The sequence below is a fragment of the Abramis brama genome (genome assembly GCF_963993115.1).
Source record: "Abramis brama genome assembly, chromosome: 16".
Classification (NCBI taxonomy): Eukaryota; Metazoa; Chordata; class Actinopteri; order Cypriniformes; family Leuciscidae; genus Abramis; species Abramis brama.
Window position 1 is genome coordinate 9,903,419 of NC_139978.1, and position 15,236 is coordinate 9,918,654.

At 39.0% G+C, this 15,236-nt stretch overlaps 1 protein-coding gene across 10 annotated transcripts in view; it reads left to right on the forward strand.

The window, feature by feature from the left end:
- The window catches only part of acot7 (acyl-CoA thioesterase 7), a 159,519-nt gene that overhangs the window by 116,692 nt on the left and 27,591 nt on the right, over positions 1–15,236 (forward strand). For all 10 annotated transcript variants that reach the window (XM_084087414.1, XM_084087417.1, XM_084087423.1 and 7 more), the window contains one exon: positions 12,004–12,188. In XM_084087414.1, coding sequence (XP_083943540.1) covers positions 12,004–12,188 — 185 coding nt within the window. The remainder of the gene's footprint in view (positions 1–12,003; positions 12,189–15,236) is intronic.

Sequence of the window (15,236 nt, forward strand, 5' to 3'; positions counted from 1 at the left end):
GCAATCACCGCTGCACTCGCTGTCAACACCAGCACTGGGAGAGTCTTCCAGAAGAACACCAACACACTCACTCGTTGTAGAACAACACTCTTCAGAGACATCAAAAGATCCGATCTGCTCCGAAGTGAAGGGCAACAGGTGCGTGCATCCACTTCCGTATTTGTACCCGCGCTGCGGGGCAGGACGTGTGATGCGATTCACGCACGCCAATGTCCATTGGTTCTTTTTTACAATACTCGAAGATGACAGAATTCCTAGTGTGATCCCAATCAGTCGACATGATCAGAACAATATAAAAATAGTCTATATTGTGCCCTTTATTACAAACAACATTTAGCCTATTTTAAATGCCAAGCCTAAAATAATTTATTTGAATCGAAACTGAAACTGTACTGACGTTGAGTTCGCGCATCTCTCATTCGGTCCAAAGTTTCCATATTTGCAATGTAACATTTGCATGCTAACTATTAATATAAAGAAGGCTTCATATTTCAGTCGATTCCCAATATACATGTATAGGCTAAATCAGCATCTTCACAGTAAGGGACATGTTTGGAATAACAGCAAGTAGGCCTAGGTGATGACTGACCGGCACTGCCTTTATATTGTACAACTAATTAAATTAAGCAGAATAACTTTTTATATGTTTGGTTGACTGTGTTTTATTTTGATAATGAACAGGCTGCGATGTGAAGTTAGTCAAGTCACCTTTATTTATATAGCACTTTTTACAATACAGATTGCATCAAAGCAGCTTCACAGTGATAACATGAAAATAATACAACAAAGTTTGTTTCTAGAAGAAAATTCGTCATCGTCCACCTTAAGTAAGGCAGATCAATAATATTGTTGAATATTAAATGTCCCCAACTAAGCAAGCCAAAAGGCAAGGCAACAGTGGCAAGGAACCAAAACTCCCATCAGGTGACAGAATGGAGAAAAAAAAAAACCTTGGGAGAACCCAGGCTCAGTCAGGGGCCAGTTCTCCTCTGGCCAGCGAGCGAACAATGTATGATTATGATCCAGGCAGCATTACAGGTCAGAAGTCAGGTTGGATCAGAACATTCAGAATATTTATCCAGTTCCATCTGGTTGGAAATCATCACGCCGAATTTGTTGAGGATCAGTGCCGATGGCTGTCGTGTCGATGAGCCCTTCACAGGGCTGATGAGGCTGGCACTTCAGGGATGCGTCATGGATGGGTCCAGGTGCAGGTCCACCATCTGATCTGTATACGGCCGGGTCCGGCTGACTTCAGTAAACAGGGGAGGGACTGGTTGACACTACAGGACTACATTGTCATCATGTCCAGGCGCAGGTCCTTCATCAGATCTGGATATGGCCTGGATCCGGTGGATTGCAGTAAACCTCAGATAAACAGAGAGACTAATATTAGCGTAGACGCCATCCTTCTTATGATGTAACAAGTACATCAGGATTTATGGGGAGTGTTCCCGGTTCTGGCTGACCTAAACTATGCAGCCTAACATTGAATTATAGAAGTCTATAATGTGTTATGTGTATGCTAGGCCAAAGAGATGTGTTTTTAGTCTAGATTTGAACTGACAGAGTGTGTCTGCTTCCCGGACAATGTTAGGAAAATTGTTCCAAAGTTTTGGTGCTAAATAGGAAAAGGATCTACCACCAGCAGTCGATTTTGATATTCTAGGTATTGTCAACTGGCCGGAATTTTGAGATCGCAATAGATGTGAAGGACTATAATGTGTTAAGAGCTCGCTCAAGTACTGGGGAGCTAAACCATTTAGTCCTTTGTAAGTGATCAGAAATATTTTAAAATTTATATGATGTTTAATAGGGAGCCAATGCAGTGTTGACAGAACCACGCTAATATGGTCATACTTTCTGGTTCTGGTAAGAACTCGAGCTGCTGCGTTTTGGACCAGCTGTAGTTTGTTTATTAAACGTGCAGTGCAACCACCCATAATAGCATTACAATGATCTAGCCTTGATGTCATGAACGCATGAACTAATTGTTCTGCATTTTTCATTGAGAGCATATGACGTAATTTAGATATATTTTTAAGATGAAAAAATGTGGTTTTACAGATGCTAGACACGTGACTTTCAAATGAAAGATTGGTGTCAAAGAGCACACCCAGGTTCCTAACTGACGACGAAGACTTGGCAGAGTAGCCATCAAGTGTTAGACAGTATTCTAGGTTAGTACGTGAGGAAGTTTTTTTGTCCAATAATTTTTCAGAATTAAGTAGTAGGAAGTTGCTAGTCATCCAGTTTTTTATATCAGCTATGCATTCCATTAATTTTGTGAATTGCTAAGTAAAGAAAAATTAAATGTAGCCTTGTAGCTATAAATGCGTTAAGTTTCATAAGCTCCGTGCAACTGCAAGCAGCGGAGGACTATTATTAGAATATTAGAAATCTAATATTCAAGCCTTTTTCTCATTTTTCTACTCTTAATATTTAATCAAAAAAGGACTGAACGAATGATTCACTTGATTCTCTTGAACCACCACCATGTTTGCGGCAGAAAAATACTGCAGTGCAGCTCTGTAATTGGCCAAAATGCTCCGTTCGACTTTTCTGAGATCCTCTACTCTTCCCTGTGGATGACTTGTGACCTACTTTCTGTACAATCTGAATTTTCAGCGTTTTTTTAGAAACGTTGTTTTTTAGAAAACTGAATTTGAAGTTCTGAATTTCTTCCACATCTTGAAAACTTGAATCTGTATTTTTTTAAAACTGGATATGTGCAGTCTAAGAATTCAGAACAAAAAAATAGCTGTTTGAAAATACATGTCTATAAAATTCAGCCATAAAAAAAACATTTCAATTCGTTAAATTTCAAATGTTCAATATTCGTTTAAAGAAATCAAATTCAGAACTATTTAAAATTCCACATATTTAATTTTGTTAGATTACACTATGAGAGAAAACAACAGCCTGATTGATATTCAGTACAATAAATGACACTGTGGCTATGAATAATTTCACCAAAGCAGAGAATTTTTATCCTTGCACTAAAATAAACTGCAAGCTTGACACAATCTCCTTCAGGATGCATGAAGCCTTGAGGTTTACTATTCTTCATTACTGAATGACTCAGCAAAGATGAAATATTTATTCTATTAATTATTATGTTTATTACTTCATCCATTCATTCATTCATTACTCACCTGACACAAAAATACTCTAAAAGCTATTCATGTGCTAATTCTATGAGATTTGACAAACAATCCCATGCACTATCCATGTATAATGGTCTCTAAATATACAAAAGGCACATTCTTTCTAGTGTGTTCAAAAACCTTGCTTGTAATCAGTCTTCTCAGATTAGAAAAACGTTCAAAGCCACGTGTGTCTTTCTGACATAAACTTGGTAAAGCATTCAGGATTTTGAATTATTCCATTTTCTCATAAATTATTTTAGTGTCAGCTAATTTAGCTGTGACTTAACTCATCAACATTCATTTCTACATCTCTAGTGTCACCAAACAGAATTGCAACAATAATAAACACGTCTGTCAGACAGATAGTCCAACACTAAACTCTGCTTTAGCTGGTCGGATGTTCAATCAGACAGAGCAATGATTTGATACCACAGTCTGAAAGATCTGAGTCTACATATTATTCTGGAAAAGGAAATGGTAGAGTAAGTGATAGTTCTCTCAGAAAGACAGTGAACAGTGAGTTTAGTCTGGTGGCAGTAACAGCAGTCTTACCTGTTGATGGATTAAAATTCTGCCATTTACTCACTCTTCATGTCTTTCCACAAATGGTATTCTGATATTTTTTTTCTGTGGAACACAAAAGGAGAAATTTTGAAGCATATATTCTCATTTTTAATTTTCTTTCTCTTATTGTTTGCTGGCTGGGTGAGGATGGTGGTTTGTGTGACTGGGATAAGCTTTTCTGTTTATGCTTTGTAAGGGAATACATGTTGACTGTCTTTAGTGATACACAAGGTTGATTCTTTCCAGATGTCCTGGTTTCTCTATTTCAAACATTAGCATCCCTTCCTGGAATCACTGAACTCAAGTTAAGTCAAACTTGAATGGTTTAATGACTTTAATGGCTTTAGTGGTTAGGTCAGCTTTGTGGCATGCTTTAAACTTGTTTTATAATTTTCCTGGCACCCTTATATAAACGTCATAAGTGGGACTGTTCATAGCCTTCTCTTTGTATACTGAGACAGCCACATGCAAGCATTTTAAATTCTCTGGTAGACAAAACATAATATCCACTGTTGTCACTGATATTACAACCTCAAATTTAACCGTGGGAGCTACAAACACATTTTTTACAGTGTTTTTAGATGCGCTTAAATTCACAATCCTGTTGACAGGACAGGGATTATAAATATAATTTAATGTTAAATATAAAGATATTGACAATAGTGCTGAAATCATAGGAACATTTATTTTACACAATATTTAGTCCAACTATTTCATTCATATATCATTTTTGAAACCCAATATATATCTATTTAATCCTTTGATAAGAACACACTTTTGTTTATCAGTATATTAATAAGATGCAGTTCCCTGTTGAGTGGAACTCAACACTGCATCATTACTCTGAAGGGGGTCGCACACCGGACGAGAAGCCCAGCTACGGCTCAGGACCTTGTTCAAAATCGTTCCGCGCCACAGAGCGCCATTTACATGTTTTATACTAAATTTACATTATATTTGTCTCAAATCGTGGTTAATGTATATACTGACTTCACCCTATGCTGCAAGATACATTTAGTTTTACATTCATTTTCAGAAATCAGCTGCATGGATGAAAATTATTGGATTTTCAGGTGAGATTCTCAATTAATTCAGTTAATGTACATCCTGAGGTAAAGTGTTCAGACTGCAGACTCAGCAACGATTGTATTTAATTGTACAATACAATCATAACATAGAACAGGCATTGTCTTAATTTCATAATGTCCTTTATAGTCTAGTAGCCAGCCCATAGAGCCCCATTGTGAACCCGGAAATGTTGAGTACACCAAAGTTTTATTGCAGAAATGTGAAGTATGGGTCCCCAGCATACAGAAACTGTATGTATACGACCTTGGCAGCTTTAGGCATGAAAGGGTCATTCAATATACAAGTCCAACTCTCCTAAGACTTATCTCCAGTCTTGTGTCCAGGGTAGAAACGGTGACCAAACCAGCACTCACACTTGCTCAATGCATCCAGCAGCACATCCGTAAAAGCTGGTATCACACAACTTTGGGGCTAGCTGTAAAACTTCATCATAAGCATGGTAGTTCAGAACTGGTTCAGAACCTAAATGAGCATGGTCTTGTTGTAACATATGATGAGGTCCTCCGGGTTCCGGAAGTCAGCTGCCAAATACGCCTCAGATGATGCAGATACACTGAAAAAAATGATTCGTTGAATTTAATACATTTTTTATCGTAAGTGGTTGCATTCAATTTATTTTACCTACATTTAAACAAATGCATTAAGTTGAACTAAAATTGATTAAGTTCAATGAATAATTTTTTTTCAGTGTAAGTACCTGCGGGTATGGACTGAAGAGGTGCATTGGCCCTATTCACAGTTGGGGTGATAACTTTGATCTTGTAGTCTTCATACCCAATGGTTGCCGCACAAGACATGCCATGTCCACTCAGTTTGTGCAAAATCCTACAGGGATCCTGTTCCCTGGAGTGGCATTGAACATAATACAGGCCCCAAGAAGCTAACTCCACCCGCTCTGAAAGAAGTGCCAAGAACAGCTACTGTCCAAGAGAGCATCCGAGAGAGGGTTTCTAGAGCACAGAGGAGGGATGATGCTTCCATTCTACTCCTCTTCCCCTGGACTGGTCAGCCTACAATGTTATGCAAGATCGTCACAGTGATGAAGGTGTGTCTAAAATGAAGACTATAAGTGTCTTTGGACCATTGCTCGACTCACCAGGACAGACGAGGATAGTGAAGATGATGAGGCTGCCTTTTGTTAATTAATTGTGAGGCATAGCAGTTTGCCTGAAGGTGGTAGCCAGTGTGTGCTTTGTGTGGTGCGGAGGTGAGGCCCTCTTGGTTAGTCTTTGGTCTGGCGGGCTGACCCGGGTTGCCCAGACTCAGTTTTAACTCTTGCATCTGGCGGAGTTTTAACTGGGTCCCTGTTGGATCTTGCGAATTGCGGACCAACCTGGGCAGCGCTTCTGCCATTTGGGAGTTGCCCTAGCGACTTGCATGGCATGTCTTGAATGGCATGTATATAGTGTATATTTGTACATAGTTCGTTGATCACAAATGGTGATGGGCTTAAGTGATGTCATCTCATTGGGTGTCTTAAAGAGCTACCCCATTAATATGTATCGTACAGTTGCAGGATCCAAGTTATGTCAAATACCCGCATTGCTTTTCCCTCCAGAAATGCATAACATTCAGCCTAACAAAGATTCATTGTTTATCCAAAAAGCAATTTTGAATCTTCAAAAGTGTCAGGAGGGGATTCAGCCTCACCACACCCTGAAAACAATGCATCAATATTCACAAGAGCACTCAAGATTCTGAAATGTAGGATTATTTTGTATACCATAAAAATAACCTAAAATTATAACTGAAAGTAATTAGAATTTGCCTAAATAAATCAAAATATGTAATAAAATTAGCTCTTTGAAATCTGAAAATGCCAAAAATGAAATCAGCATCCTCTAAAACCTCTAAAACCACTCACATATTGTAGAAATTGGCCATACAGTGTATAAAATATCTGCTCAAAATGGACGATTAAGCTAATAATGCTAATTATGCAAATTGCTCAACATATGCAAATTAGCATCCGGCAGTTTCTGTATGCTGGGGACCCATACTTCACATTTCTGCAAAAAAACTTTGGTGTACTCAACATTTCCGGGTTCACCTAGTTGGCTACTATTAACATAATATTGCTGGCCATAAACTGAGAAAGTGTGCATCCGGTGTGCGATACCTCGAGTTGTCCTAGACGCGGCGCTGCGCTTCTCGTGCGGTGTGTGACCCCCTTGACTCTATGGTAACACTTCTATTTTAGCCAGTGTCTGAAGCATGTGTGGAAGCACCAATTCTATTGGCCGACAGCATGGTGAGGTGACGTAGTGTAAGTGCGTCACCAAGACCATAAATAGATGCTCGTCACTGAAATGCACGTCGCCAGCTTCTTTGTCTTCAGGAAGCCATTTGTTTGTTTATGGAAAGTATTTGAGTTTGTTAGGAGTTGGGAAAAAAAAGACTTTGTCTACCGTCTTAGTTTGTGCTCAGTTTAAAGGGCCCCTATTATGGATTTTTGAAAATGACCTTTCATGTAGTGTGTAACATAGCTCTAAGTGAATGAAAACATCCTGCAAAGTTTTAAATCTGAAAGTGCACCTTATATAAGTTATTGTCTTTCAAAAGTAAGAGTCGACTCTGAGTCAATAAAATGAATTGTTTTTCAAACGAGTCATAAGCCGTTTCGTCATGACATTAGCATATTGCCCGCCCACTTATTGCGTGCGCAGACACCAGGTAAAACTTGAACCTCAAACCTGCTGCTGATTCCTGTGGATATTGGACAGCATCATGTCGAGAAGACAGCACTGTGCTCTATAATGTGAAGGTAAAGCCAGTTTTTTTTTTCCCTTTGTTTTACTGATGACTTCTTCTCAAATCTCGGAGTTCAATGCAGGATTTGCAAACCGCATGCTCTTGAAAGATGTTGTTCAAAATACTTAGTTTTAAGTTTTATATTGTGTAGGTCTCCTGCTAACTGGCTAACTCACATTATTACTGTCTAACTGAAATACTTCTGCTAATCAGCTGTGGGCCACTATTACCTAAAGCTATGTATATTAATGCAGATTATCTGTCGTTCTCACTAGTTTGAGGAAAGATTAAGCATGAAGCAAGATTTGTTTTACCAATGTTTATGTTACATCAGTCATTCATGCTAGAGCTTGGCTAATGTATTGCATAACTTACATGGACTGTTATTGATACAGTTTCCACGTGTTCACCACAATATATTAGAAAAATACTCTGTAAATAAATTAGTACAAGTAAAATAATCAGTTGATGGACATGTACTTGTTAATGCTGATGCTGAGGAATTACAGTTGCAACATCTCATGTACCTCAAACTGAGTAACGTTAGTGTATCACTGAGAAACGTCCTGCTCGAGTTGTCCTTGCGATGTAGGTTCGGGTTGAATAACTAGCTCTTCCAATGAATGTTTCATCATCGGACTCGCGCTCGCAGTAATATGGTAAAATCGATGTCATTGTTCGTTACTGTGTTTAGTTTACAGTGTAGGAAGCCTCAGGACCAGGACACACAGAGCTGACGTTGTTATGGCAATAGGCTTTTTTTTTTTCGATGCGCTGTACACGGTAAACCAATCACAACAGACTGAGCTGTCTGGCCAATCAGAGCAGAGTAGCTTGTGGAAAGGAGGGATTTAGAGAGATTGATTCATTTGACGAGTCGTTTGAGAATCATTGAAAATCTGGTGATGTGCAAATGTATATTATGAGAAAATGAAACAGTTTTTTGCCCTTTGATGCATGTAAACCTGTTGTAGGAGACTCCAAAACAACATTAGGAAACTTTAAAATAGCATAATAGGGGCCCTTTAAGAAATGGCATCCAGTAAACATTGCAAGCTGTGTGTTCCACCATGCCCTTACAAGGGATGATAAATACGATTTATGTGTCATCTGCTTGGTATCGGAGCATGCTAGATCGACTCTCAAGGGAGCCAATTCCCTTATTGTGGACGCTTTGAGGAAGCTACGTTCCCTCTGGCTATTTTTTCACGAACTATGTGAGTCAGGCATCTGCACCCCGTGGTTATTTGACTATTGTGGGGTTTAGAGAGTTGGGGTGTGCAGCGATGCCACATGCTGATGTCCAAGGGGATCTCCTCCCACACCTGGATCAGGGCATCAGTAAGCTCCTGGACAGTCTGTCGTGCTACTTGGCGGCTTCGGATACTCCGATACATAATGTCCTAGAGGTTCTCAATTGGATTTAGGCCTGGGAAATGTGAGGGCCAGTTAATGGCATCAATGCCTTCGTCATCTAAAAACTGTCTACACACTCTAGCCACATTATCATTCACCAGGAGTAACCCAGGCCCCACTGCACCAGCATAAGGTCTGACAATGGCTCTGAGGATTTCATCCCGGTACCTAAAAGCAGTAAGGGAACCATTGGATAGCACGCAGAGGTCTGAGCGACCCTCCAACGATATTCCTCCCCAGACCATGACTGACCCACCACCAAAACCGGTCATGCTGGATGATGTTGTTCCCCAAGGCATCTCCAGACTCTTTCACGTCACAGTCATATGTGCCCAGTGCCAATTCTGGTGTTCTCTGGCAAATGCCAATCGAACTGCACAGTGCTGAGCTGTGAGACCAGCTCCCACTAGAGGACGTCTGAAGTCTGTTTCTGACAGTTTGGTCAGAAACATGCATACCAGTTACCTGCTTGAGGTCATTTTGTAGGGATCTGGCAGTGCTCCTCCTGTTCCTCCTCGCACAAAGGAGCAGATACCGGTCCTGCTGCTGGATTGTTGCCCTTCTACATCCCTGTCCAGCTCTCCTCGTGTAACTGCCTGTCTCCCGTATCTCCTCCATGCTCTTAAAATTGTGCTGGGAGACACACTAAACCTCCTTGCAACGTCACGTATGGATGTGCCATCCTGGAGGAGCAGGACTGCCTCTGCAACCTAATTGATTTGCAGGTACTGCTTTATGCTACAGACAGTGACAAGGACCCTAGCAAAACACAAAACTAAAGACAAGTCTTTCAGGAAGAACAATGGCCACAATGGTCTATGGCCACCACCTGCAAAATAATTCCCTTTTTTGGGGGTTGTCTTGCTATTCCCTCTCCAGTGCACCTGTTGTCACTTTCATTTGCACCAAAGCAAGTGCAACTGATTCACAATCAATTGTGCTATCTAGAAATATACCTAGCAAATTCTATAGGCCTACTGTTCATTTGTCCTAAGTGACCAGATTATTTGAATGGAAAGACAGTAAAGGAATGACAGAACAAAATAATATATCTGCCCCCAGGCTCCGTTTCCATGGAAATGGAGATTAGACATGGAAATGGACCTAACAATTTCAACCATTCTCTCTTGCTCAGCTTTGCTTTAAATTACAAATTACCATGAAGGCTTTTTAAATGTGCAACATCCACTTTTCTACACTGTACCTAGCAAATCAGGGTTCCGAGTTCTTCTGCACCTACACCAGCCATTCTGCACCTACACAGGGCTCCATTAAATGTGTAAAGGTTAATTTAAGCTTTTTTTCCCCCAGAATCATTAAGGGAATGTGGTGTATTAGGCATAATGAGGTCTGTCCATTCTTGGGCTATGTTTAACAGAGAGGACAAGTGAAATGAAAAAATTTAAGGGAGCAAGTTATGCTCTGAAAAAATCTTGACAGATAAGATCAGAGGTGTCAGATAGAAAGCTGGAGGGGGAAGCAGGTGGCTACCCCAACCACATACATAAAGAAACAACCTTCTGCAAATTCATACAGCCTTATTAATTCTCTCATTCTCCATGCCGACTAGAATCTTTTCATCTGTATTCTGTGTTAGCTATGAGCTTTGCATAAAGTTACCATTAAAGTGTATACACTGCACAGTGCATTATGGCAGTGGTTGCCAGAGCTCATTCTGATATGTTCAGAACTGATCTGTTTCAGACATAAGGGACAATAATTCTAAATGTAAATAATAAAATTCAACAAAAATGTTTTGATGTATACAGGTGCAAATTATCTGTCATTTGGACAGGTTGAATGACATGCCCTCATTCTCAAAAACCATGATCAAAACTATTCAAGTTAAATATGGAAACTTGGAAAATAGGAAAATATGTCCCAGTCTACATTAATAGAGGTTGACCAATAAATCAGGAATTATTGGGCCTGTGCAGGCCATGTAATGTTAACCAAATTACAGGCATTGAAAGGCCTGTATATGGTTGAAAATGAGAAGAAATATTATGCACAATTTATATATCCAACTTTGGTTAAAATGCAACATAAAGCAGTTTGTACCAAGGAATTGTGTAATGTCTACGCCACTAGCAGCACCAAATATATTTGCACAAATCATTACTATTTTCATACATGTTTCCCAAACACTCTTATCATCCACACATACTACCTATAATGCTAAAATATGTTGTACCATGGTTCATGCAGCTCAACTGATATAGAACACATAGAGTACTGATCAAATGTATATTGTATACTGTAACTAGAATACACTATGAGTCGCTTTTGATAAAAAGCATCGACCAAATAAATGAAAATGTACATCTACAGGTAGTGTTGTCAACACAAGTACTGTTGCCGTTGTTTTTAAATTACAGTACCGACTTGACAACAATATTTACAGGTTATGAAAACGAAAATCTACAGCTATCGCAAAAATTCCAAAAGGTCTCTCAAATCATTGTGACCAGAATTATTTTACTATGTTGTCTTTTCAGAAATGGAAAGCCTTTTGCTACTCTAGTATTTTATGATACCAAATAGGGGTTTGCCATTAACAGCTTACGCCATTGGTTAATTTCTTCGGTGACATATCAGACCACTAACAAAAAAAACAAACAAAAAAAAGCAATGTTTTGATAGTGCTACAGTGTTTGCCCTCTTCAAGACGTCAACTTACAAATGGCATTTTTTGTAGTTGACTCCACATTGAACACAATTACACACACTGATTTCCACGACCCCACTGTTTATGTAATCCTTAATTTATTATAATAAGAAAATTGTTACATTGAATCAATAAACTACATTTTTATAGAATTATTATATAGTTATTAGATTAGTGTGTACATATATTTTAGTATAGTACATATACTTTCCTGCATGCTGTAACACTTATAGTATTCCCTTGAAGATTTCAACATCAGCTGACTGTTTCATTCTGTAGACACATACAGTACTTTTGTCTTAGAATGAATATGCTATCATATAATGATGAATAGATTTAATACCTGACATTATGTGACCCCTGCAGGCTGTGTCATTACTGTTTCCGGGCGAATGACCTTCACCAGTAATAAGTCAATGGAGATTGAGGTTTTTGTTGATGCTGACTATCTGGTGGAGGCTGAGAAGGGAAAATATAGGGCTGTCACAGCCTTTTTCACCTATATCTCACTGGACAAAGACAACAAGCCCCTTCCTGTGCCACCACTGAAGGTGAGTAATTCAGAGCTCATGTACAATAGGCATAGTTAATAGTGAGAATTGGACCCTAAATCTAAAGTGTGATTGACATTATTAATCCAAATTTATATTTAAAATGTATTTTGAGCAAGAAAAAGACTGCTGATGGAAATTGAAGGTAAAGTTGATCGCAGTGCAGTGTGGAATATAGCACAGTGTTCTCCACTGTATGCCAGTGCACATTTTGCCAAATATATTAGTTGATCAGCGTTTTCTATACATACAAAAATTGTGCATAGTATACACAAAAGTAGACAAATCTGCAGTTATATATCTCTGATGAAGAGTTAATCTCAAAAATATTTTGCTCTTTGCACATTACAGCACTTTTTTTGCCTACTTTTTGTCTACTTTAAAAAAATAATATTTGGGGGCTCCGGGGAAAAAAAAAAAGGTTGTTGATTGTGGCCTGTGGAATGTTGGTCCACTCCTATTCAAAGGCTGTGCGAAGTTGCTGGATATTGGCAGGACCTGGAACACGCTGTCATATACGCTGATCCAGAGCATCCCAGACATGCTCAGTGGGTGACATGTCCGGTGAGTATGCTGGCCATGCAAGAACTGGGATGTTTTCAGCTTCCAGGAATTGTGTACAGATGCATTATCATGCTGCAACATGAGGTGATGGTCATGGATGAATGGCACAAAAAATAAGGTGAATAACCTGTGGTAGATTTTCCCCTATGCACCTGACATAGAATGAGATAGGCATAGGCATATGCATAGGGGTCATAGAATGAGAATTCAAATGTTCAAAAATTCTTAACTTTGACAGTTAAGAGTTTGTTATACTATAAAAATACCCTGTAAGTTTCAAAACTCAAAACTTTCTTGTTATTCCAAAAACTGCTTTTATTGAAACCAAGGCCAGCAAGGGTGGGGGGGGTTCCCAAAAATGTGAATGTCTCAGCTGTGCATTATTTGTTTTTATTCACTGTATTTCACTGTGGATTATTTGGTAAATTTCGGCGTAGGCTTTGCAAACAGACTTTTACGATATGGATCTGGCAGCAACGCCACAAACATGTAAGTAGTCATGTTTATTCTAATGCCTGATCTGTGATCAGTGATTTCTGATGTAATTATTCAAGTTCAGACAGATTATCTCTCAAAATATCGTTCAATACTGTTTATGCATCAGTAAATCAAGCCAGGGACTAAACAATCAACTTCACATCGTTTCTCTTAGTAGGATGAAAATAATCTTATTTAAACTGTGATTAAATTATATAAAGAAAGCGATCAAAGAACACTCCCTTTCCAATTGCCCAAGCTGTCAATCAAACGTTTATCTGGACACTTGACAAAACTCGTTGATGAACATGATCATCATAAAATCATGACGCTGTTACAATGTACAGTACAACAAAGCTTTTACTGTATTTACATCGTGTTTGCATTGTTATTTGGTGAAAACCAGAGGTGTAATTTCATATGCGATCAACAGACTGTCTGTCATCTGCTCAGTGCTCATCACTGCAACCTTTCATGTGATGGGAATAGATCATTATGATCAATACTTTTCACGATTCCTTAATCTCAATAGCTGTTATATTAAAAACGTAGTAAAAGTTTTAGAGTTAGTTCCACATGTAATACTAGCTATTTCATATGCAAACATGTCAGTCAATCACAGCAGTGGGCGTTTACACTGAAGTCTCACAGCAGACACGCCCCTTAAAACAGAGCGTTCAAATCAGAGGCTAAAATCAGGCTTGGAAAAATGCCTTTTATTTTTAAATTATGAACATTTTTATGTTAAAATCATACTAACATTATAAGGGCACCCCAGGAAACATAAAATAATAAAATAATCCAGTCTATGACCCCTTTAAGTTTACCTGGGGCGTCTCCAGTCGACACCCGAGCGTCTCCAGTCGACACTTAATAATATTTATGCTCTAGCACTGTGTCTACAGTCGACAACTGGCATCTAGTCGGTTGACATCTCAACCTTTTTGAACACTATCACTCGGGAATAAGGTCTTTAGTACTCCTCTAACTTGGTGAGCAGCATAAACTAGACAGACTTCAGACACTGCCTTTGAATATGCTTTAATCGGCCGGGAGGATCTCAGACCAATTTCAGAGAGAATCCTACCAGCAAAAAGAGTACAACAGTTTTTTTATAGAATAGGAGCATGGTAAAGGTGACATGATTCATTACATCATCTTTCTATTGGTTCTTCATATGTAGAATTCAGCAAACCCTTCTGTTACTAGGTGAAAGCAAATCTGGATATCTTGATTACTTCACCTTGTTCCTCAAAGTCATGAGTTTATATATTTAGACAACTGTCTAGTTTCATTTCCTCTTTTGTTATATTCAGATATGATTCAGACACACACTGACTTTGGCCCAAGGTTTGTGGACATTTAGGTTTCAAAAGCATATAAATGTTAATCCTGCAAGGAAAATAAATGTTAGTAATAATTAATTTAAAAATTCCATCACACAATTATGCATCAAACAAATAAAATAAATATTTGTTATTAACTATCATCAGCTATATTACCTCTACTGTAAAAAGTCTCTCTGGCATGGAGGCTTGGAACAAGCTGCATCTGTTATTGTCTTGCTGGACAAAGATTCTGAACATAGTGTCTGTTAATGTCTCTTTCCTCACAGACTGGAGGCTGAGAACGTGGTTGTATCTGTTTTTGCCTCACAAGCTGTAGACCCATCTCATGGAATCTGTTGTTGCCCTCTGGACAAACCGGAGTCGGTTTATCTGTTATGTCACCTTTGCAGACCCGAGACTCAGAACTTGTATCTGTTGCTGCCTTCCCTGTAACGGGCCGCAGACTCAAAACAGTGCAGCGTTTCTGTTTAGATCTCTCCCCTTACAGGACTGAGACCCAGAACTTTGGAGGAGGAGGAGATTGCAATTTGGCGCTTCTCCATTCTAGTGCTGTGATTGGCTGCTGGCATCAGAGGGGGCACACACAGTTTAGCCCACCCTTATTTTCCCTGTGGAACTCCTTTGCATAAAGCACACAGTTAAAAGTTTTTAAAGTTTT